Source organism: Mandrillus leucophaeus, unplaced genomic scaffold (genome assembly GCF_000951045.1).
Source record: "Mandrillus leucophaeus isolate KB7577 unplaced genomic scaffold, Mleu.le_1.0 Scaffold281, whole genome shotgun sequence".
Classification (NCBI taxonomy): Eukaryota; Metazoa; Chordata; class Mammalia; order Primates; family Cercopithecidae; genus Mandrillus; species Mandrillus leucophaeus.
Window position 1 is genome coordinate 1,449,696 of NW_012102932.1, and position 25,297 is coordinate 1,474,992.

The window sequence follows — 25,297 nt, forward strand, 5'->3', positions numbered from 1 at the left end:
TTAAGGGCACCATTTGAAATTATTTGGTATTTTGTGGTACAGCATTCTATTTGCAGACATACCAGCATTCTTACAGCCAAAGGATTGGGAAACGACTAACCAGCACAGCACCCAAAAGAGTATAAACAACAACAGATACAACTCCTGAGTGTGGTGTTCCACAGCTGTATGTTAACAGCACTAACAACATCAAACAGGTTATTATGGAAAGAAAACACCAGGTTGAATACCTTATAAAATATGTATAGAAATTGAACATTCCTGTAAGATACAGTTCAAGTCACAATTGAATTATAAATGTAATCAGATATTCTGATATAAAGAAAAGGTTTAGTTGTTTTTTAAAAAAATGCATGTAAACCATAAAAGATAAAAAGTATTTAAAAATACACAAAATTCTAACCACTGGGTTTAAACTTTGATCTTAAAAAAGTAAATGTATATTTACAATCTTTAAATTTCACACATTTGTTACTTTTACATGATCTTTATTATTTAAGAAAAACTTCTTTTAGCCATTTATATGACAGAAAAAAATAGGGAGGCTGGTAGATCATCACATATATAGTATCTAAAATATGAAAGGCCAGGGAGTTTATTATTAATGGAGTCATAAAACAGACTTAACCAAAAGTGTGTGCTAGGAAACAAGCAGTTTCACTTCAGAGACTTCATTGCAGGAACCCAGTTTCCTTAAGTGGAAAAAAGTGATTATAAATAACAGTTATCTGAAGGGTGGTTGAGAGGATTAAATGAGATCACCTATGCAAACAAATACATGTAGGTATTAAGACAACATCTGGGGTGTGAAAGTTTAGTTCACACCAGAACCTTCCTTTAAGGCTTAAAAGCCTCAAACAGTATTTCATTCTTAATACAAGAACCAATGTTTAAAGCATAAAATCCTTAATTGGAGTGTTCAGCCCAGTTGATTATCAAAAGTTATTTATAAAATGCTTCAATACTGATGATATTAAAGCAACCAAAACTTTGTGATGCTCACAAGGTTTGGCTTCCTGGGTTATGGTCCAAAGTCATTTGCCTTCTGAGAAGAATGCAGAGATGTCAGATACTTAATTTCTCAAACAACTTGGCATCAGCCTTCTATGTTTTCTGTCTATCATAGTCTCCAACCATCTTCTTGATGTGTGACAATTTGCTCTTTAACTGCTTGCAATGATCCTTCTTACTTTTGTAATCTGCAGACTAAAAAGGGAGAAAATGAATCACATAAATTCAACAAAATAAAAACAGGTCTGCTAGGAAGGCAGAGGTGAACAAAAAAATGGAATATTTAGTCAGAGAATTGTTGGGAGTGTTAATTGAAGTAATATACTCAAGGTGCCTGGCAGTATCACTAACCACACAGGCAGCTGATTCTGTTTGCTCAGTTCTGTCTTCTAACCTGGGTTTTTAAAAAGGATACCCCATTTCTAAAAACCTGTAAAATGACCAAGAAAACTTATCAGCCTTTTTGCTAACAGATCATCTAAAACTGTAAGTAAAACAAGAGACTGGTGATCTCAGTTGACTGGGGAAAGGGAAGCTGAACAGGGCATAAGTGAGATGGGAAATTTTACTGTATAGCCTTTAAACTCTTATTGCAAATCATGATGCCTATAATTGATAATTTTTTGTTGTTGTTGTTTTTAGAAAGGGTCTCATCCTATTGCCCAGGCTGGAGTGCAGTGGTACAATTATAGCTCCCTGCAGCTCTGAACTCCTGGGTTCAAGGGATCCTTTTGCCTCAGTCTCCCTAGTAGCTAGGACTACAAGCACGTACCACAGCACCTGGATAAGTAATTTACAGAAATTTTAATATAATTTTTGTTAATGTTTTAAGTCAATAGTGACTGACATGCCAAGTGTTAGCAACGATATAGGGCAATAGGAGTCTGTAGTGGTTGATGGGAAAGTAAACTGGTACAACTACTTTGGAAGGCCATTTGACAGTATCTACTAGCGCTGGATACACAAATGCCCCTCACTTCTATGTTCAAACATTTACAAATATGTTTGAAGCTGTGATATTTTTAAATGCCAAAAATTGGGAACAACCCAAATGTTCATTAACAATAGAATGGATGAATAAAGTTGCATTTTATATACAACACTACACAGCAATAAAAATTAATCAACCAGCCAGGCATGGTGGCTCATGCCTGTAATCCCAGCACTTTGGAAGGCCGAGGCAGGTGGATCACTTGAGGCCAGGAATTTGAGACCTGCCTGCCGAACATGGTGAAACCCCATCTCTACTAAAAATAGGAAAATTAGCCGGGTGTGGTAGTGCTTGCCTGTAATCTCAGCGGCTCGGGAGGCTGAGGCAGGAGAACTGCTTGAACCCAGGAGGCAAGAGGTTGCAGTGAGCTGAGATCATGCTACTGCACTCCAGCCTGGGTGACAGAGCGAGACTCCCTCTTAAAAAAAAAAAAAATCAATGAACCATGGCTGGGCATGGTTGCTCATGCCTGTAATCCCAGCACTTTGGGAGGCCAAGGCAGGCGGATCACCTGATGTTGGGAGTTCAAAACCAGCCTGGCCAACATGGCAAAACTTTGTCTCTACTTGGTGTGTGCCTGCAATCCCAGCTAGGCTGAGGCAGGAGAATTGCTTGAACCTGGGAGGCGGAGGTTGTAGTGAGCCAAGATTGCGCCACTGCACTCCATCCTGGGCAACAGAGCAAGACTCCGTCTAAAACAAAAAAATAGTAATGAACCATGAATGGACCCTTACAAACACAATACTGAGCAAAAGAAATCACACACAAAATACATACTGTATGGTTCCATTTATGTAATGTGCAAGAGAGACAAAACTCTATAATGTTAGAAGTGAGCATGGTGGACCCCTCTGCAGAGAGTGTAAACACTGGAAAGGAGTACAAGCAGGGGGTGGGGAGGTACTGGGAAATACATTTCTTGATCTGCATACACAGGTATGTGGTCACACTGTGAAAATTCATCATGTTATACACTTTGATTTGTACACTTTTCTGTATGTATACTTCAACTTTTACAAAATACATAAAATAAAAAATGAAAAACACGTAATAGAAAAGCTCTTCCTCCAGATGAGTAGGTATGGGAATTAAAAGAAAAAGAAGAGGAGGAAAGTTCTTCCTACAAGAACGATCTCGGATACTTACTCCCTTCACTTGCTTCAGTCTATTGTATTCATCAGCAGCAGCCTATTAATGAGAGACACAAAGGAATATGTTTACTGCGGCATTTTATCTTTCAAAAGTAACATTCCTGATGTTATACTTTGGAGCTAAAAGTGACAGCTTATGACAAAAATATAAGCAATTAAACGAACAAAGTCATAAAGCTCTTAAAACTCATGATCAGCAGGAAGGTCTGAAGGAATTCAGTGAAGAGATATTTATGATACTGTATCTTTCACATTCCACTCACACAGGCAGGTAACTGTCTGTTCTGCTACTTCTCATCTCTCCTCATGCCAGTCCCCATGCTACACTGACACCAGGAAGATCTTTTCAAACACTGAGCGCTGATCAGGTAATATCCCACTACACAACTGGTCTGAGCTTCCCATTAACTTCTCTCTTCATCCAGTTTCCTACCTTTCCAGTCTCAGCACCCATCATCAGCAACTCCTTTAAAAACTGAAACATGTTAAATGCTTCAAGATTTTGATCATGTTTTCCTTATGGCTGAAATCATGCACCTCCCCGCACCCTTCTGTCTGGAAAATTCTTAATGATTCCCTCACTGTGAAGCCTCGAAAGACTTTATTTCTCCTATGAGCAGTTAAGTTATAGTGCTTTCTACACATGATACAAATACAGCATTAATCATATTGTCTAAATTGGTTAGATGTCAGTTTTTTTCTTAAAATATGAGCTCTTTGAGGGTGGGGACAGGATTTTATATATCTAACCTCAGCATTTCCACATCAAAGAGCAATAAGTGATCAATACATGTTCACTAAATTAAGAAAGATCTATAACACCCTATAGAAACCATAAAAGAAATACATAAATCTAACTATACAAAGATGTGAATATATCAAAACTAAAAAGCAGATCACTTCAACTGAAAAATGGCAGAATATCTAATTTTTCAGGTGTAAGTGACATGTGCATCAAATGAGCCCTGTATTGTATCAGGAGGGAGATGCAGTTAGTGCAATCTCTCTGGAGGGCAATTTTGCAACAGAAGTTTAAAGATACATACCCTCTGACTCTCAGCAATTTCACATTCTGGAATTAGTTTTAATTAGATAAGCAGGCTGGGCGCTGTGGCTCACACCTGTAATTCCAGCGCTTTGGGAGGCCGAGGCAGGCAGATCACCTGAGGTCAGGAGTTCGAGACCAGCCTGACCAACATGGCAAAACCCCGTCTCTACTAAAAATACAAAAATTAGCCAGGTGTGGTGCTATATGCCTATAATCCCAGTTACTTGGGAGGCTGAGGCAGAAGAATCACTTGAACCTGGGAGGCGGAGGTTGCAGTGAGCCAAGATAGAGCCATTGCACTCCAGTGTGGGCGACAGAGCAAGACTCTGTCTAAAAAAAAAAAAAAAAAAAAAACTAGATAAGCAGACAAGGGTACAAAAATGGAGAGGTTCACCAGTACATACTGGTACTACTGGAGTAGGGGGAGACATACTTAAATGTCTATCCATAGAAAATCACTCTTAAATTATGATGCAACCATAAAATTGAAAGTTGTTTACCTAATTTTACACATAAAAAACTTAAAACTAAGTAGGTCTTTATTACTGATATAAAAAAAATTTGCTGTTAAGAAAAGCCAGAAATAAGCAGTGCAAGAAAGTTTTGTTTTGTTTTTTTTTTTAAAGATAAAACACCACAATGATAAGAGTACATCAAAGGGACACAGGAAGCAACTGAAAGAGTTCCCAACGGTCAAAGTGAGAACAATTAGAGCTACAAAGTAAAGCAGCCTTGGATTATAACTCACAGTATGAAACAGATATCCATGAGTCCATAGTTACGTAAGTGATTGATCAATAAAGGAACAAATAAACAAGAAGAGACTAATCTCCCTCTAAAAGGTGGTGTAACTACATTAATTTCAGTACGTATACAAAATACAGTATGAAAAGGATGGATTAAAAAAAAAAACAAAACCCAGTAACTCTACATGGACAAATTCTATCTCAGCCAGGTGATCAAGGGAGGAAAAAAAAGATAACTATAAACTGTTGATTTAAAAGACAGGAAGAAAGTAAGTGGAACATGGAAGATGATAGATGATGTTTCCTTAGAGAAAGTTATATGTACCTCGGTGACTCCTGCTTGGAGAGATTGTTTTAACAACTAATATTTTGGTGATAAGGATTTCTTGATGGTAGGATTTAAGGTGATTTCTTTTTCTTTTTTTTTTTTTTGAGATGGAGTCTTGCTCTGTCGCCCAGGCTGGAGTGCAGTGGCGCGATCTCCACTCACTGCAATCTCCGCTTCCGGGGTTCACGCCATTCTTCTGCCTCAGCCTCTCATGTAGCTGGGACTACAGGCGCCCGCCACCACGCCCGGCTCATTTTTTTTTTTTTTAATGTATTTTTAGTAGAGATGGGGTTTCATCGTGTTAGCCAGGATGGTCTCGATCTCCTGACCTCGTGATCCGCCCGTCTCGGCCTCCCAAAGTGCTGGGATTACAGGCGTGAGCCACCGTGCCCGGCCACGGTGATTTCTTTTTCTGTATACAATTCTGTGTTAAGTTCTTTTCTACAGAAAGAATGGCTTCATAAATAGGAAAGATAATAGGGCTATTTTATTATTATTATTATTATTATTTTTGAGATGGAGTCTCACTCTGTTGCCCAGGCTGGAGTGCAATGGCGCAATCTTGGCTCACTGCAACCTCCCCCATCCCAGGTTCAAGCAATTCTCCTGCCTCAGCCTCCCGAGTAGCTGGGATTACAGGTGTCCACCACCATGCCCTGCTATTTTTTGTATTTTTAGTAGAGACGGGGTTTCGCCATGTTGGCCACACTATTCTCAAACTCCTGACCTCAGGTGATCCACCCGCCTTGGCCTCCCAAAGTGTGGGGATTATAGCCGTGAAACCACCATGCCCAGCCTGGCTATTTTAAATAGGAAAGCATAGATGTACATAGAATAGTGCTTTGTAGGGGCTGGACACGGTGGCTCATGCCTGAAATCCCAGCACTTTGGGAGGCTGAGGTGGGCGATCACAAGGTCAGGAGATCGAGACCATCCTGGCTAACACGGTGAAACTCCGTCTCTACCAAAAAAAAGAATACAAAAAATTAGCCAGGCGTGGTGGTGGCAGGCACCTGTAGTCCAGCTACTCAGGAGGCTGGGGCAGGAGAATGGTGTCAACCCCGGAGGCGGAGCTTGAAGTGAGCCAAGATCACGCCACTCCAGCCTGGGTGACAGAGCAAGACTCTGCCTCAAAAAAAAGGAATAGTGCTTTGAAATTCTTAACTATTATACATTAGTTCAGTCTTCTATTAGAAAAGAATTTCATCCAAAACCCAATCTCAACTATTCTTCAATGAAACTGCAGTTTGATAATTACTAGCACATTTTAATCAACATTAATATAAAGGATGCTGTGCCTCCACAGATAAGATTCAAATTCTGCATAATATACAAATATCAGGTTGAATTTACCATGTACTCTTCACTTTCTTCTCTATAGTCATCCAATTCTTTATCCAAACGGGAGAGTTCTTTATTGATCTCATCAAGTTCTGATTGTAAGCTCTTGTATTCCTGTAGGCCAGTGTCAAAACTTCTCTTGTACAGTTGTCTTTGTTGATCTGAAGTGATAGGTGGATATTCCCTAAAAGGTGAGAGAAAATGACTACATATGTATCCTTAGCAGACATAAAATTCAATGCTCCTTCCTCAAAGATAATAAAGCTGGTGGGGTATGGAGAATGACATTTTCTTGTTTCCTTTTTGTTTCTTATGGGTAAAGAGAGAGAGAGTACAAATAGGTTCTATTAAGAGTGACTATATATTACTGCTTATTTTTTAAAAACTATGCTGACATAATTTGCAGAAATAATTTTGAAAATCATTTACAAAATTGAAGGTACAAGTCATAGGAACTCATTTATTCTCCATACACAGTATCAATAGTGGACTACTTATGTTTCAAGTTTTTCTTTTTTTTCTTTTTTTGAGACAAAGCCCGCTCTATCACCCAGGCTGGAGTGCAGTGGCACAATCTCGGCTCACTGCAACCTCTACTTCCCGGGTTCAAGCGATTTTCATCCCTCAGCCTCCACAGTAGCTGGGATTACAGGCAGCTGCCACCACGCCCAGCTAATTTTTGTATTTTAGTGGAGACGGGGTTTCACCATGTTGGCCAGGCTGGTCTCAAACTCCTGACCTCAGGTGATCCACCCGCCTCAGCCTCCTGAAGTGCTGGGATTACAGGAGTAAGCCACCACGCCTGGCCTGTTTAAAGTCTTAAAACTGGAATTCTGGAACACAAAGTACGCTTTGATCACCACAGTGGCAGCACAGCTGACTGGAAGTGGCTGTTTCCTGCTACCACCCATAGTTTTCAGACTGGTTTATTTATTTTTTGCTCTTGTTTTTCCAAAGTGGAAATAGCTTATCTACTTCTTTCATAATAAAAATAGACATTAAAAATGTACATGTATAAAAACATGTGCTCATTATTAAAATAATCTGGCAATTCATTAAAGTATAAAGAAGAAAAACTGAAATTTTGTATCACATGTATCTCTCAATATGCCAGCTACTCCTTACATAGGAAGATGATGCCATCAACCCATAATCCATAGAGAAAATACTCTGAATCCTTTCACAGGACTGGAGTTTCACAATGATGTGGAATTTCAAATTTTAGATCTAACAATCTAGTATCTTCATTTTACAGAGGGGAGAAATTTAAATGATTTGATCAAAAGGGAAACAAGAATTCGGATTTTGAAAATTTTCAGGCTGGGCACAGTAGCTCACACCTGTAATCCCAGCACTTTGGGAAGCCAAGGCGGGTGGATCACCTGAAGTCAGGAGTTTGAGACCAGCTCAGCCAACATACTGAAACCTTGTCTCTATTAAAACCTCAAAAATTAGCCAGGCGTGGTGACACATGCCTGTAACCCCAGCTATTTGGGAGGCTCAGGCAGGAGGATTGCTTGAACCTGGGAGGTGGAGGTTGCAGTGAGCAGAGATTGTGCCACTGCACTCCAGCCTCGGCAACAGAGTGAGACTCTCATCTCAAAAAAAAAAAAAAAAAAGTTTTCAGTTAAATCTTCTGGATACAAGTTAGGTGAATATTTTACAGATAGATAGCTAAGCCAGGCCAAAAACTCTTGAGGGGAGAGGGGAAGATAAAGTATCAGAATCATCAGTGAATAGGGGATCTCAAGCTACCCATGCCCCGCCTATCCTTCCTCACTCTCTGAGAAGCAATGTTTTGATTACCATTCACATTGCAAATGTTTCTGATGTGTGTCTTAGTCCTCAGAATACTTGGGCATAGGAAGGCTACACATCATAAACAAATACATTTGATGGTGGGTGGACTGTAACAAAACCACGGACACACAAAGAAACTTAACCACAACTGTGGCTGAATACTAAATTGTACCTCAATTGTTTACGAAACTCTTTGGATTAAACTTTAAAAGAAACTCTGGTCTTATCATTTTAAGCTTAACTTAAAAAATAATTGCCAGCCAGGCGTGGTGCCTCACACCTGTAATCTCAGCACTTTGGGAGGCCGAGGCGGGCGGATCATCTGAGGTCAGGATTTTCAAGATCAGCCTGGCCAACACGGTGAAACTCGTCTCTACTAAAAATACAATTAGCCAGGCATGGTGGTGGGCACCTGTAATCCCAGCTACTTGGGAGGCTGAGGCAGGAATCGCTTGAACCCGGAAGGCAGAGGTTGCAGCGAGCCGAGATCGTGCCATCGCACTCTAGCCTGGGTGACAGAGCAAGACTCCGTCTCAAAAAAAAAAAAAAAAAGTAATGCCAAAGGAAAACCATAGCACTGGTCTGGGAATTTTATAATCAGTAAAACAAAGTTCCTCTATACCTGGATTTTATTTATTTGAAAGGCCTTTCTTTGGTTGTTTTTTGAGACAGGGTCTAGCTCTATCGCCCAGCCTGGGGTGCAATGGTGCAATTAAAGCTCACTGCAGCCTTGAACTCCTGGGCTTAAGCAATCCTCCTGCCTCAGCCTCAGCCTCAGCCTCCTGAGTAGCTGGAACTACAGGCCCACACCACTATGCCTGGCTGGTCTTGAACTCTTAGCCTTTGCCTCTCAAAGTGCTGGGAGACCTTTCTTGCGTGACTATTGGTATAAGTAAGAGCACTGGTGAAGTTCACCAGCCACGCTGTGGAAAGTTCAAAGTGGTTACTGCCGAAGTTCAAAGACATGGTTACTGCCAAACATTCTCTCCACTTCAATCTTTATCACAAAAGGGTGCTAAGGAAAAAACCAACCAACACCACACAAAAAACTGTCTCCAGTCCTGGCTGGCAAAGAATGAAATTACACCAGTGACCTCAATTTGGGAGGCAACAACTCCGACACCTGGTTGGTCTCCTTTAATCATCAGAAGGTGCACGTGGCCCAGGAAAAGGAGAGCTGAGTCGGTACCTGATCCAGTCCTCCTCCAGCTCATCACAGGACTCGCCGCCAGTTGTGTAGTCTGTTTCATAGTGATCTTGCTCTGTTCTCTTTGACTTTCCTGCTCTTCCCTTTGCAGAAGTCCTTTTTGAAGGTGTCTCAAAGTTACCACTGCTGCTGTAACGAGGCTGCCTGGAGTCATCCACAGGCGAAGTCACTGGAAGCTCCTGAACCACTTCAGGAACCCTAATAAAAACAGGCATCATTGTTCAGTACACTACAGCCCTTTGCCAGTGCACTGTAATCACAGAGTGCAGCCATAATAAACACCAGGAGACATCTGCACACAGGTGCACTCAAGCAAGGACTTCAGACAATTGAAGTCTTGAATTGCTTGAACTTCAGTTCAAGTAATCCACCTGCCTCAACACTAGCACTGAGCAGATGCCTCGTTTTCTGCATGCAATTTGACAGCAGTTCAGAGTCCTCTAATACACACAAGTAGTAGGTTCCAATTTAAAGGGGAGTAGCCATTTTTATACCTTCTAAGTACAATGGATCTCAGATTTCATTTTAAAAAGTTCAGGCTGATCTATAAGAGGTGTTTACTTGACCTGTGTCAGGGACTTACTCTACAAATGCTGTCAGGAAAATAATGATCATTCTTTTCTACAGGCTCTTCTGGTTCCCTGGAATACTGCGTGGGGAAGAATGCACATATGCTCTTTGTAATATTAATCTTATACTACCATATATCAATTATCATATTAGGATAAAATCTTGCAAAATAAGCTAAATATCTAAACTAAAAAATTAAAAAGCTTTACATTACAATAAATTAAAGAGTTCCTTTAGGATTCTTTTTAAAATTGCTGTTAATCCTGAAGTCATATGGAATGAATAGAAAAGTTACCATTACACACTTATTATTTTTTCTAATACAATTAAAGTTACATCACAATTGCACATTTATAGTGTTTCAGACATAAACATGAAAATAACCCTAACTGAGGAATAAAATACCAAAGTTGAAAGTGGGAACTACTTCTGAGTAAAAGAAAATACGAAGTTTCATTTTCTTGTAGAAAAGGGCAAGAACAGAAATGCTTCTCACTCTCTGAGAAGCAATGTTTTCATTACCATTCACATTGCAAATGTTTCTGATGTGTGTCTTAGTCCTCAGAATACTTGGGCATAGGAAGGCTACACATCATAAATACAAAGAATGGGCCTAAGACTTTCCAAGCATCAGCCTTGCCATTCCAATCAACTATTTAAAAAGTCTGAAGTGTTTCTTTTTGCTGCCAATTTACATAAACTATCATACTAAGCTTTATCTTCCAGGTTTAGTCCCTTTTCTAGGTGATCCACATGTGCTTTGCTCTAACTGTTGTCAGAGTCTTAGATTTGTAAGCATACAATTTCTTGCAGACTCTAAACTTTGGGGTATGTGTGTGTAGATGCAGGTGGGGGTGGTATTTATTTCTTCTTTCAAGATTTATGGCCGAGGGCGGTGGCTCACACCTGTAATCCCAGCACTTTGGGAGGCCAAGGTGGGCAAATCCCTTGAGGCCAGCAGTTCAAGATCAGCCTGGCCAATATGGTAAAACCCCATCTCTACAAAAAATACAAAAATTAGCCATGCATTGTGGTGGGCATCTGTAATCCCAGCTACTCGGGAGGCTGAGGCAGAAGAATTGCTTGAACCCAGGAGGCAGAGAGTGCAGTGAGCTGAGATCGCACCACTGCACTCCACCCTGGGTAAAAGAATGAGATTCTGTCTCAAAAAAAAAAAAATGTATTCAGGTAATATGGCTTTGTGTGCTATGCTAATGTTACTTCTAATGGAGGGAAAATGTGACTTTCTCCATGAGTCAATGATTAACAAGTTCCTAGACACTCTGCCAAAACTGCCAGGTACTATGCTTCTTCTTTGAGGTAGCAAAACAAAACCTTTAGAACGCAGTGGATTTATTTCAGGGGTAAGGCCAAAGAGGGAGGAAACTAAAGGGCAAAAGAAATTACAAAAAAACATAAAAAGTAAAACATCGAAGTAGGCCTCCTGCCAGAATTTTTATATTATTGATGTATCTTTACCTTCGAAGTTTTCCTCCCCTCCTCCTACACCCCTTTAAAATATTAACATACTTGATCTAGCATGAAAGCTAAAAGCAAAATGTTTCACAAGAAAAGTATTGACTACAGGTGTGAGCAACACCACACTGGGCTAATTTTTAATTTTTTTTGTAGAGACAGGGTCTCACTGTTGCCCAGGCTGGGCCCTCCACATTTCCCGAGCTGCACTGATCTTTTCAGCCCAGCATGAAGTTTCCTTTCCCAAAGCTTACATAGCAAAAAGGTTCTGATTGGCCCTTTTCAGGTCACTGTCATCCTTGAAGCCAGGAGAATGTTCTCTGATTAGTAAGACTTAGATATGCCTCCCAATAATGGTGGCAGCTCTAAAATACAGAGTGTATAACAAACTTCATTCTAATAGTCATGTCATTGTTGATCATAGGTTGTTTCTCTGCTGTCACTGATTCTGTGTGTAATCGGAAACGGATTCTTATACATGTGTTTTCAATTCAGTAATTGTCCTTAACACCTGACATGCATAGAGTACTGAGCCAGGTGACCCTGGGAAGACCAGGTCCATGTTCTCACGGAGGCTGCAAAACAGGGGTGGAGGAAAGTGCACAACTCCACTGAGATCAGGGCAAGGTAGGAGCAATAAAGGCAGCATGAAGGAGTGTGTGTGAGAATGAAACAAATGACTGAAGAATAAAAACAAGCTGGCCAGGTGTGGTAGCTCACACCTGTAATCCAGCACTTTGGGAGGCCTCGGCAGGGGGATCACTTGAGGTCAGGAGTTTGAGACCAGTCTGGCTAACATGGTGAAACCCTCGTCTCTACTAAAAATACAAAAATTAGCCGGGCATGGTGGTGCACGCCTGTGATCCCAGCTACTCGGGAGGTTGAGGTGGGAGGATCACTTGAACCTGGGAGGAGGAGGTTGCAATGAGCCAAGATTGTGCCAAGCCTCCAGCCTGGGTGACAGAGCAAGACTCCATTTCAAAAAAACCACCAACAACAAAAACCCAGGCGTGGCTGCATGCACATGTAGTATTAGCTACTCAGGAGGCTGAGGCAGAAGGATCACTGGAGTGCAGTAATTTGAGGATTCAGTGAGCTATGATCACACCACTGGACTCCAGCCTGTGTGAAACAGTGAGACTCTATCTCTGAAAAGTAAAAATAAACAAATAAATAAATGTAGATGGCTATGCTGTCACAACAGAAGCTGAACTGAGAATAAACCCAACATACCGACAGATGAAAGCACATAAGAGCCCTGCTATCTTCTGAATCCCTCGATTATGCCATGACTGAAGCTAGAGACATCCTTGGACCTCATGTGACTCAGATAATTCCTCCTTTTGCTTAAGCTATTTTTTTCTTCAAGATTTTTTAAAAAATTGAGACAGGGTCTCCCTACGTTGCCCAGGCTGGTCTCGAAATCCTGGCCTCAAGCAATCTTCCCACCTCATTGGCCTCCCAAAGTGCTGGGATTATCAGCCTGAACCACCATGCCCTGTCTTAAACTAGTTTAAACTGGGCTTCTGTAATTCCTCTAACTTGCATAAAAGTCCTAACATCATCCTACCAGCCTATTGCTACCAAACAATAGTCTCATTTGACAATGCAAGGAGTCAGTCTTTGAAAGTTTTGCATTGCAGCAACATTCAACTTCCTTGATTTATGAAGGCTAATTCAACCTGGGTGTGGACAGGATAATAGCCAGTGTACCTAATAGGGCTCTCCCAAGTTCGTTTAGTAAGTTTGGAGAGGCAACCATCTTCAGCTAAATTCTGGTGTGCCCTGATGCAGGATTAATTCTCATAGCCAACTGCCTTAAAATTCTAAGGTATAGGACATTATAAGCAAAAGGAACCAGATATGAGAGTAAATTGCATGATTCCATTTTATATAAGTTCACTAACAGATGGTGACAGACATCAAAATAGCGGTTACCTTGGCATGGGTGTGGGTGGGTATTGATGGAGAAAGGGCATATGAGGACCTTATGTGGGGCTCAAAATGTATCTTGGTGGTGGGAGTTAAGTTCATATATGGGAAAACTCATCAAGTTGTATACTCAAGATTAGTGCTCTTTTTATGGAATGTACATTATGCGTTGGGAGGCCAAGACCGGTAAATCACCTGAAGTCAGGAGTTCGAGACCAACCTGGCCAACATGGTGAAACCCCGGCTCTACTAAAAATACAAAAATTAGCCAGGCATGGTGGCTACTAGGAGGAGGCTGAGGCAGGATAATCATTTGAACCCAGGAGGCGGAGGTTGCAGTGAACCAAGATCGAACCACCGTACTCCAGCCCGGGCAACAGAGTGAGACTCAGTCTCAAAAAAACAAAAAAACAAAAAAAAAAAACTTCGACGTAACAAAAAAGTTATTTCCAGTAGATACACTTTTAACATAGACATTCCAACTAGCTGAAAGGAAGTTTTTTGGGCTTTTTCAGCCTCCAAAGGAACCTGGAGTTCTAGAATTACAGTCACAAAGTCATAAGGGCATTTTAGTCAATGATGGACTAATAAAAGTTCACGGCAAATGCAATTACATACAGTATATAATACTTGACAATAAACGACTATGCTACCGGTTTATGTACTTACACTATATTTTTTATTATTAGATTCCTTCAACTTATTAAAAAAAAAGAGTTGAAAGAGAAAAAAAAGTTAAAAGAGGCTCAGACAGGTACTTCAGGAAGTATTCTAGAAGAAGGCACTGTTACCACTTTAGATGACAGCTCTGGGTATGTTATTGGCCCTGATAACCTTCCAGTGCAACGAGACGTGGAAATGGAAGACAGTGATATTAATGTAGGCCTAGGCAAATGTGTATATTTGAATCTTAGCTTTGGGTTTGTGTGTGTGTGTGTGTGTTTTTGTTTGTTGTTTGTTTGTTTTGAGATAGGGTCTCTGTTGCCCAGGCTGGAGGGCAGTGGTGCAATCACAGCTCACTGCAGCCTTCCAAAGTGGTGGGATTACAGGCATGAGCCACTGTACCCAGTCTGTATCTTAGTTTTTAACAAAAAAGCGTAGAAACTAAAATAAAATTTACATGGTAAAAATAGAAAACAGCACTTTGGGAGGCCAAAGTGGGAGGATCACTTGAGGTCTTTTCTAGAGAGTCTAAGAACAGCCTGGTGGCAAGGCATGGTGGCTCATGGCTGTAATCCCAGCACTTTGGGAAGCTGAGGCAGGCAGATCGCTTGAGCACAGGAGTTCAAGACCAGCCTGGGCAACATAGCGAGACCCTGTCTCTACAAAAAAATAGAAAAAAAATTAGCTGGGCATGGTGGAGCACATGTGTAGTCCCAGCTACTGAGGTGACTAAAGTGGGAGGATCACTTGAGCCTGGGAGGTCAAGGCTATGGTGAGCTGTGATCACAGCACTGCACCCCAGCCTGGGTGACAGATCGAGACCATGTCTCTACCAAAAAAACAAAACAAAACAAAAAAACAAAACCAAAAACAACAACAAATCTTATAGAGTAAGGCAATTATTCCTCTATATCTATACAATGTAAGTATGGGTTTTTTGGCTTTTCTTTTTTTTTTTTTTCTCCTGTCTCACTATATTACCCAGGCTGGATTTGAGCTCCTGGGCTCAAGTGTGATCCCTCCCACCTCAGCCTCCCAATTAGCTGGGACTGCTGGTGTGCACCACTGTGCCAGGCTTTGTGATTGTGTTTTTCGTTGTTGTTCTTTTTTTGAATTTTTTTAAAACAGAGTTTCACTCTGTCACCCAGGCTGGAGTGCACTGGTGCAATCTCAGCTCACTGCAACCTCCACCTCCCAGGTTCAAGCAATTCTCCTGCCTCAGCCTCCTGAGTAGCTGGGATTACAGGTACGCACTACCATGCCTGGCTAATTTTTGTATTTTTAGTAGACGGGGTTTCACCATTTTGACCAGGCTAGTCTCGAACTCCTGACCTCGGGTGATGCGTCCACACTGGCCTCCCAAAGTGTGGGGACTATGGGCGTGAGCCAGTGCACCCAGCCATGTGATTGTGTTTTAAGTGCTATTACAAAAGAGTCAAAAAAAGTAAAGTTACAGAAAGCTAAGATTTATTATAGAAGAAAGAAAAATGTTTAGTAAAGTTAGCATAGCCTAAGTATAGTGTTTATAAAGTGTACAGTAATGTCCTAGCCCTTCACATTCACTCACCACTTACTCCCTGACTCACCCCGAGCAACTTCTAGTCCTGCAAGCTCCATTCATGGTAAGTTCCTTACAAAGATGTACCATTTATTTATTTATTTAATTAATTTATTTATTTATTTATTTAAGATGGAGCTTCGCTCTTGTTGCCCAGGCTGGAGTGTAATGGCACGACCTCCGCTCACCGCAACCTCCGCCTCCCGGGTTCAAGTGATTCTCCTGCTGCAGCCTTCCTGAGTAGCTGGGATTACAGGCATACGCCACCATGCCCGGCTAATTTTGTATTTTTAGTAGAGATGGGGTTTCTCCATGTTGGTCAGGCTGGTCTTGAACTCCTGACCTCAGGTGATCCACCTGCCTAGGCCTCCCAAAGTGCTGGGATTATAGGTGTGAGCCACCGCACCCAGCCAAGATGTACCATTTTTTATCTTTTATATTTACTGTAACTTTTTTGTGTTTAGATATACAAATACCACTGTATTACCTCTGCCTAGAGTATTTGGTATATTAACATGCTGTCTGCATTTGTAGCGTAGGAGCAAGAAGCTATACCACATAAGCAGGCTATCCATCTAGGCTATCCATCACAGTGTTAAGTACACTGTGATGTTCACTCAAGGATGAAATTGCCTAAAGATACGCTTCTCTGTATTCCCATCGTTAAATAATGCATGACTATATATGTAAAAATACCGATTTTATCATCCTTAGGCAAAAATTACATCCCCGTCCATACCAATTACCTCCAATATTCTTCTCTCACTAGTCATTAGGTGGAATTAGAATTGGGCTTTAGGGTAAGTGTTTCCACCACAGAGATATCATTTCAATAATCATATGGCACCTACCCTAGGCCAGACGTTCACTGAAGTTTCACATCTCCCAACAATACTGAGGACCTAGCACAGCAAATGAAATACCACAATTCCTGGATTCAAATGAAGTCTTCCAGTTTAACAGAAATGTATGTGGACAGGGTTGATTAATATGCAGTGTCCTCCTTCTGTTTATGAGATCCAACAATTACAGGCAAAAGGAGAGGCTGAGCACAGCACTGACCTCTGCTTAGTCACTTCCTCTCACCCTCACCTAAACTTCAAAACCAGAAATAGCAGAACCACATTCCTAGAGTGAAAGAACCCAACCCAGCCTTTCAATTAAACAAGTAAGTGAAAAGAAGCATTTTCAACTCAGAAGGAAAAGAGAACCCCACCCTCCTCATCCTGGTCTTCCAAGTGGCCGTAGGCCTCTGTACCAACAAAGCAAAGATTGTTGTAATACCAAGATCCAGATCCAGCTTTTGTGTGCACTGCTGGATACTTTTTTAAGCAGAAAGGTACAAAAACCAATTATGTGCAAATATTCATTTTTACACTCAGTCTGTCAAACTAAGAGAGACGCTACTTACGGCGTGTATTTATAGGAAGACTCTGGATAAAACTGCTTGTCATTCACTTTGCCGTTGGATGAGTATGCCATGGGACTGTCAACTCTTTCCGCATAGTCAGATGGGGGTGGAGGCACGTCCTGTGTGCCTGCAGACACATTTTTAACCTTAAAAAACCCCAAGAGATAGTTATTATTTATCTTGTAATGAAAAGGGGGCATACACTGAAGAAAATTATCTTATATGCATTATCTAGTATTTATGTGGTCCATTAATGCTATTAATGCTAATAATAAAAAGGCAATCATTACAGGTTAATAGTCAAATCCACTTTTTAATAGACATATAAATAGTGCTACTGCTAGTTGAAACAAGTATATTACCAAGAAGAAAAATCTGATCACCTCGTTCTCATCCTAATGTGATTAGGTTTAATAATTATCCATGGCAATTTCCCACCTCCATATTAGGAAGACTGGTCTCATTACCTCACACCCACATTAGAAAGACCATTCTCATTTAACCTAAGCCAGGTCCGGGTTAGGAGAATTTTCATTTCTAACAAGCTCTCAGGTAATGCTATGTTGCTGTCTGTGCACCACACTTGGAAAAGCACTAATCTAGAACAAAGTACACTGGTGGTTCTTAATCCATTCATCTCTCAACGTGGAATGTTAAAACCACAGAAGAAATCAAGCAGTTCAAGCTGACTTCTGCTCTTTTAATTAGAGATTTGTTTATTCTCCCTTAATGTAGGTTCTTAATGGCTCTATTACTAATAGCCTACACAATATATCTCACAACATCAGTGCCTTCCCTTTCCACTTTCCTTATTTCATTGTGATGTGTAAGTGAATTCATCCTACAGAAGTAACATGCATTAGAAATTATGCCTTAATAGGCTGGGTGCGGTGGCTCACGCCTGTAATCCCAGCACTTTGGGAGGCCGAGGCGGGTGGATCACGAGGTCAGGCGATCGAGACCATCCTGGCTAACATGGCGAAACCCTGTTTCTACTAAAAATACACACACACACACGCACAAAAATTAGCCGGGCGTGGTGGCATGCGCCTGTAGTCCCAGCTACTCAGGAGGCTAAGGCAGGAGAATTGCTTGAACTGGAGAGGGAGAGGTTGCAGTGAGCAGAGATTGTGCCACTGCACGAGACTGTCTCAAAAAAGAAAGAAATTATGCCTTAATGTTAGATACATATACAGGTTCTTCTTATCTGAGGAATGTAAGCCCTTTCTTAAAACTTATCAGGCCTGGAGAGGCATTAAAATGAAACAGCAATCAAGTCCTACTGCCCCCTTGGGCTATGTAGTTATCTCCAGAAACTGCATAACCTAACAATGCTCCACACTGGGCACCATGACCCTGCTATAGCTCAACATGTAACAACGTTATTTCTGTAAACCAGTGAGAATTCTGATGAACAACTTTGTTTCTGCCCACTCTTCGTACCCCTTTTTTGCCTTTAAAAACTTGCTTATAAAAAAGGCTGAATGGAACACTCCCCAGGGCAGCTTGGAAGCATGTCCCAGGCAGCTGTTCTCAACCTTGGCCCAAATAAACTCTCTATATTAATTTTGCCTCAGGTTCTTCCCTTAGGTCAATGTTAACATGGAAGGCTTACCACAGAACCTTTGGGATAAAAATTTAAACATAAAAAGCACAGCCAATTAGACTCCCAACACTGTTTTTTATATATATACATATATATATACACACACACACACACACACACACATATATATATATAGAGAGAGAGAGAGAGAGAGAGAGACGGAGTCTCACCCTGCACCCAGGCTGGAGTGCAGTGGTGCGATCTCAGCTCACTGCAACCTCCGCCTCCCAGGTTCAAGAGATTCTCCTGCTTCAGCCTTCTGAGTAGCTGGGATTACAGGCGCTCGCCACCATGCCCAGCTAATTTTTGTATTTTTAGTAGAGACAGGGCCTAACCATGTTGGCCAAGCTGGTCTTGAACTCCTGACCTCAAATGATCCACCCACCTTGGCCTCCCAAAGTGCTAGGATTACAGGCGTGAGCCACCCCGCCCAGCCACTGTTAGATTTTATGTTTTATGTAACAGCTCCAACACTCTTGACATTTCACCTAATAGTCTTTAAATTATTACCTACCACTCTGTAATTGAGAAAAAAAATTGGAAAAAAAAAAAAATCAAAGACCTCAAACAAGTGCTAACCCTAGATGAATCATTTAGTTGTTTTAAGGCAAAGGAATAGAAATAAAGGGTGGAAAAAAACTAAATCTACAAATCATTTCTGTGAAAAAGAGCTGCTATTCAAAAGGGTAGAACCGCTTTAGCTCTGTGATAGGATCAATGGCATTTTAGCCAGGTTTGGTACACGTGCCTATAGTATCAGTTACTCGGGAGGCTGAGATGGGAAGACCTCTTGAGCCTGAGAGACGGAGGCTGCAGTGAGCTCTGATTGTGCCACTGCACTCCAACCTGGGTGACAGAATGAGATCCTGTCTCAAATACATACACAAACAACCAATGGCATCAGATTATCTGGGCTCACCCCAGGTCTGCCAACCACAAATTTTATAAAGCCTCAGTTTTCCTCTGGAAAAAAAGAAGAAGAAGAAGAAGAAGAAGAAGAAAACTACCTAGTACATAAAGTTATTTGACGATTAAATGAGGTGACAAGGTATCACATTTACCACAGTGCCTTTAAACACAGTAAAAATTCAAAAGATGCTGGATTTTGGAATTAAGGCCACTGGATCTGATCAAATTAATTTTTACAAGAATTTAGAGGTGGCAGAAGACCTTTATTTAGATTATTTTGCTATTATAAAGCCTTACAATTAAGTTCAGCTTCAATATAGTGTATCTTCCTGCAATACATATTCCTTACATCTTAACTTTCCCATTCTTAGTAGCATTAAAACACAAGATGCACTCTCCGGACTTATCCAGGCAGTACTGCATGCAGAAAGATATTTACCTACCCCTCAAAGTCCATAGGGGTATTCTTGATTGTTTAACATTCAGAGTCAGAAAGGAATAGAATCATTTCCCTCTGAAAGTGGAATTTGGCAGCAACTGCGAAACCAGTGGGTGGGTTACCACGGAGTGTGCTCAGATCCCACCACAGGGGGGAAGGGAGGGGAGCACTCGGTTCCCACAGAATTCCTTACAACAAAAGTTTACAGCAGTTGCCAAGCTTCACAGGCAAATGCTTCACCAAACCAAAGCCTATTCTTAATCCAATACCTCATCAGAATTTAAAAATGCTTCCTTTGCTTAAAAACCCATTTTATACTTCTCTAGGTCCCACCCCTTCCTCACAGCGTGAGCTTTAGCAGAGTCTGGGTATCTTTTCAGAGATTTCTTACTGGCTAGAACGCCCTTCCCCTTTTGCCAGCTATTCCTTAATTGGGCTTCAATTCTTGGCTCACGTGCCACCACCTCCTCCTCATACAAGCCCCTCCTGGATGAGGCACCAACCTGTGCTATTTCCCTACACCTGTGCATACAAACCTCCCACCAAATCACTTATACGCTGCCAAACAATGGCTTACTCACAGTACAATGGCTTGCTCACCTATCTCACTTCAGTAGGCAGTGGACTGGGCTTAAGCCACCACTATCTGACTGCTTACAATGAGCCAAATATTGAAGTGACAGATCATTTAGTAGGCATGGCTCTACAGACATTTCTTTTTCAGAAATGAGGAAGCTGTGGCTCAGGAAGTTAGACAACTTTCCCAAGAACCTAGACATAGAAAATGGAAGTGAGCTGAGATCCGGCCACTGCACTCCAGCCTGGGTGACAGGGTGAGACTCCGTCTCAAAAAAAAAAAAAAAAAAAAAAAAAAAAAAGAAAATGGAAGGGTGGGCAGTCTCCTGCTTTCCTCTTCGAGTCTCCGAAGTACCACACAGTGTCTGGCACAAATCGGGAGCCCCAAGTTTGCTGCATAAAGGTTACCTCACTGATAACTGTTATATTCCTACATGTATACCGAGGTATCTTATCAATGAGGCACGCTGAGCTGACCTTTCTCTCTTAGCGTCAGCAGAACTGGACTAGCTTGACCACTGACTCCACCCTCCAGCACAGATCTTTGATTAAACCTTTTCTATACGCGTGCATAATAAACTCCAAGGCAGTGCTCCCTTCGGCAGCACGTATATAAAGCTGAACAATACAGGGAAGGTTAGCATGGCCCTTGGGCAAGGATGGCACCCAAATTCATGAAACATTCCACGTATTTTTTTTTTTTAATTCTGAGCCAGCTATGATGCCACTCCAAGAGTCTAGAGGCAAAGGCAAAATATATTTGAAAAACAAAATATATTTGAAAAGATCATTTTTTTTCTCTTTGTGCTTCAATTTTTCTGAAAAAAAGGCTAAAATATTTTTTCCTCTAACCCACTTAATGGTATCAATGCAAAGTAAGTATAAACCCAGTATCTGTGGCTTTTGAAGGACAGGAGGAAAGTAGAAGGGGGTTGGACGGGGCAATACAAAGTGAACAGGTGCTCATTTCTACAAGGAATCCCCAACCTGTATTTCCTATTATGAGAGAAAGGACTTCTGAATTTCACTGTTATTACTGATAGGATCCCCAGTCAGCTCATAAAACTCAATGATGTAGTTAAAGTTCTCTTAAAAAAGAAAAAAAAAAAAGATTTTAATTTTCAGTAAGATTTTTTTTTCTTAAGAGATGAGGCCTTGCTATGATGCCCAGGCTGGGCTTGAACTCCTGGACTCATGCAATCCTCCTACCCCAGCCTCCTGAGCAGCTGGGACTACAGGCTCACACCACTACACCTCGCTTTTAAAGAATGAGAACTTGAGAAAACCAGCTAGGCATAATTCTAAACAGTAAAATGTCTTTGTAACAACTTTCCCTTAAGTAACTTGAGGATATCTCTAAGAAACTAGGGACAGAAGACAGCAGGATGAAAACACAAATTAAAGATTTCTCTAGGCTGGGCGCGGTAGCTGATGCCTGTAATCCCAGTACTTTGGGAGGCTGAGGCAGGAGCGATTACCTGAAGTCGGGAGTTCGAGGCCAGTCTGGCCAACATGGTGAAACCCCATCTCAAACATAGCCAGGCATGGTGGCGCACGCCTATAATCCCAGCTACTTGGAGGCTGAGGCAGGAGAATCGCTTGAACCCAGGAGGTGGAGGTTGCAGTGTGCCGAGATCGTACCACTGCACTCCAGCCTGGGTGACAGATTCCATCTCAAAAAAAAAACAAAAAAACAAAAAAAACAGTAACTCAGACTTACTCTTGAAATTACATTCAAAAAGGACAAGCGCTCACACTAAACATGCTTAAGCAGTACGAATTATTAATTTAGGGGATACTTAGGGAAGTTTTTTTAAGATTCTTATTCCAATTAAGAAAGAACTTCAGTATTTCCAAAATAGCAAAATGAAACATCTTTTTTTTTTTTTTTTTTTTCCTGAGACGGAGTTTAGCTCTTTTTGCCCAGGCTGGAGTGCAATGGCACAATCTCAGCTCACTGCAACCTCCGCCTCCTGGGTTCAAGTGATTCTCCTGCCTCAGCCTCCCGAGTAGCTGGGATTACAGGCATGCACCACCATGCCTGGCTAATTTTGTATTTTTTAGTAGAGACGGGGTTTCTCCATGTTGGTCAGGCTGGTCTTAAACTCCCGACCTCAGGTGATCCACCCACCTCAGCCTCCCAAAGTGCTGGGATTACAGGAGTGAGCCGCTGCGCCTGGCCGAAATATCATTTTTATAGATCTTCACAAGAGGTAATTATGAGGATGAATTTTTATTCAAAGTTTAATTGTATTCATTAGAAGTGTTCTGATTCTGTCACTTGTGAAAAAATTCTTTGTGACAAATAACACCTAACACTCCTTGGAGAGTTAATGAAAACATCCTAAACCCCTGTGGGATGCCAAAAGGAAAACAAAGAGGGCAGCTCTCCTTTAGCGCAGCTCAGGTGCTCTTCTCCAAATACGTGCCGTGATTCTTCCTCACCTGAGAGTAAGATGGGTCTATACCACCATGTTGGTCCCACCTTCCCCACCCTGACTCCCTGAAGTCAGAGAAGGAATAAAAAGGTCAAGAAGGAATGTTCTAGGTCACTCTGAAAGAAAATCTTCTCTCCTCCAAAACAAAGATTGGGGAAAACACTTATCCCCACTTAAATCAATTTCATATTTCATTTAGAGTTACTAAAAGCAAAATATATGCAAATTATATGCAATTATAGCTAATCCTAATTTTTCCCCTCACCCTAATTTCATCCCTAGTTCACATATGGGAGAGAGTCAGACTAGACCTGCATCCATGTGGCCTAGCAATGTGCAAAAGCCATCTATCACTAAGAAGGAAAGGGAAGTTCGCCTGCTAAGTATCCAGCATGTGCCAAGCAAACCTCTTTATTCTCACCGCCACCCAGGGAGACACAATTATCTCCATTTTCGGATGAGAAAATTGAGCTTCTATGGTTAAATTAACTTGCTCAAAGTCACAGAGAAGGTAAAGTAGCAGAGGGGAGATTTGAACCCTGGTCCATCTAGCTCCAAAGCCCAGCTCTTTCTGGCATAACAAACTGCCACCTCAAGAATTCAAACATGGCTTGAAGTACCCATCTTGGGTACTTGGTATTTTGACTGGTCTTTGTAACAAAGGAGACCATTCTCATTGTCTTAAACTCCTCACTGTTTTGAAGAATTTTATTTGCCTATTAGTTTAACTTGGTAAGAGCAGCTATTGATGCAAAATTATTATGAGTATGTTTCAGTCACCATGTGCTTTTGTTTGGGTCAGCGTTTAGGAACACCTCTCTCAAAAAGGAAAGAGTAGGTTTTTCCCAGCTTGGTGATTAAAGTGGAGAAATACCTCAGGCAGCAGAGGGAGGAGCATCTTAATCTCAAGGATCATCTCCAGGTTTACAACCTGCCCATTCCACCCTCCTCAGCCCTATGCCCTTGTACTACAGGTTCTCAACAGTAAGTGGTCTAACTCGTTTTTCCTGTTTTCTGATATTTTACACCCTCAGATACTCCCCCCAATAAAAGCTTCAAAATTGACTGGAAAGTTCTCTTAGACTTTTCTCCACCTTTGGTCACTTGAAGGCAGACGGTCTCACATGTACTAATCCCACAAATAAAGAGATTGTGGACCAGGTTTGAACATGTCTGGTTATTTTACCTTGCTCAGGTGGCACCCAGGATTTAGGAAACAAATTGCCCCTACTCAACTACACGCTGTCCAAAAATACTAATAATATAGACTAATGAGAACTATAAATAAAATCCTAAGCCCCCAACCGAGAGACTCCCTTTTGGCCAAGAGTACTTCAGAGAAATCTTAACTGAGTTCCTGGCCATGAGAGAATGGGAGGTCAGACACAACTCATTTACTCCCTCCCTTTTGTGGTTCAGGCACAACTGACCAGCATTCATGTTAACATAGAGATCATCAAGATTGATAGAAACAGACTCTTTGTGGCAATAAACACCAAGCTATAAACAAGACCTAAGGCCATGCCAGACAAGGGTTAAATCCCACACCCCTATATTTGTCCTAACCATTCACTATGTTCTAACTACCATAATAAGGTTGCTCTTTTTCTCCAGCAGCCAAACAAGCACTGGCCTCAAGATAAGCAAGATTAAAGCAATTGCATAAGCCTACTATATACCCACAAAAATTAAAAATAAAAACTTACAAAAAAATACAAAAAGAAAACAACCGCAGCTCATCCACCAACAGATACTGACTGACCCCTGTTCCACAAGCCATACAGCTTTGACTGGACAAGAAACTGATTTCAGTAACTTCCTCCTGATCACAGTGGTTCTGGCCAGCTTGCAGAAGCTGCAGGTGAGCGCCTCGTGTTCCTGTGTCACCTTTTTTTTTGAAACGAAGTCTCACTTTGTTGCCCAGGATGGAGTGCAGTGGCACTGTGTCGGCTCACTGCAACCACCGTCTCCTGGGTTCAAGCAATTCTCCTGCCTCAGCCTCCCAAGTAGCTGGGATTAGAGGCGCCCACCACCACACCCAGCTAATTTTTATATTTTTATTTTTATTTTTTTATTTTATTTTTATTTTTATTTTT

General features: G+C 41.3%; 1 protein-coding gene across 6 annotated transcripts in view; it reads right to left on the bottom strand.

Annotated features, from left to right (window-relative positions):
- Positions 1–201: 201 nt before the first annotated feature.
- Positions 202–25,297, bottom strand: part of OCLN (occludin) — a 57,211-nt gene continuing 32,115 nt past the window's right edge. For all 6 annotated transcript variants that reach the window (XM_011985245.1, XM_011985243.1, XM_011985242.1 and 3 more), the window contains 5 exons: positions 17,234–17,379; positions 9,606–9,821; positions 6,629–6,800; positions 3,149–3,190; positions 202–1,206 (listed from right to left, as the gene is read on the bottom strand). In XM_011985245.1, the coding sequence (XP_011840635.1) occupies positions 1,105–1,206; positions 3,149–3,190; positions 6,629–6,800; positions 9,606–9,821; positions 17,234–17,379 (678 nt within the window). In that variant the 3' untranslated portion in view covers positions 202–1,104. The remainder of the gene's footprint in view (positions 1,207–3,148; positions 3,191–6,628; positions 6,801–9,605; positions 9,822–17,233; positions 17,380–25,297) is intronic.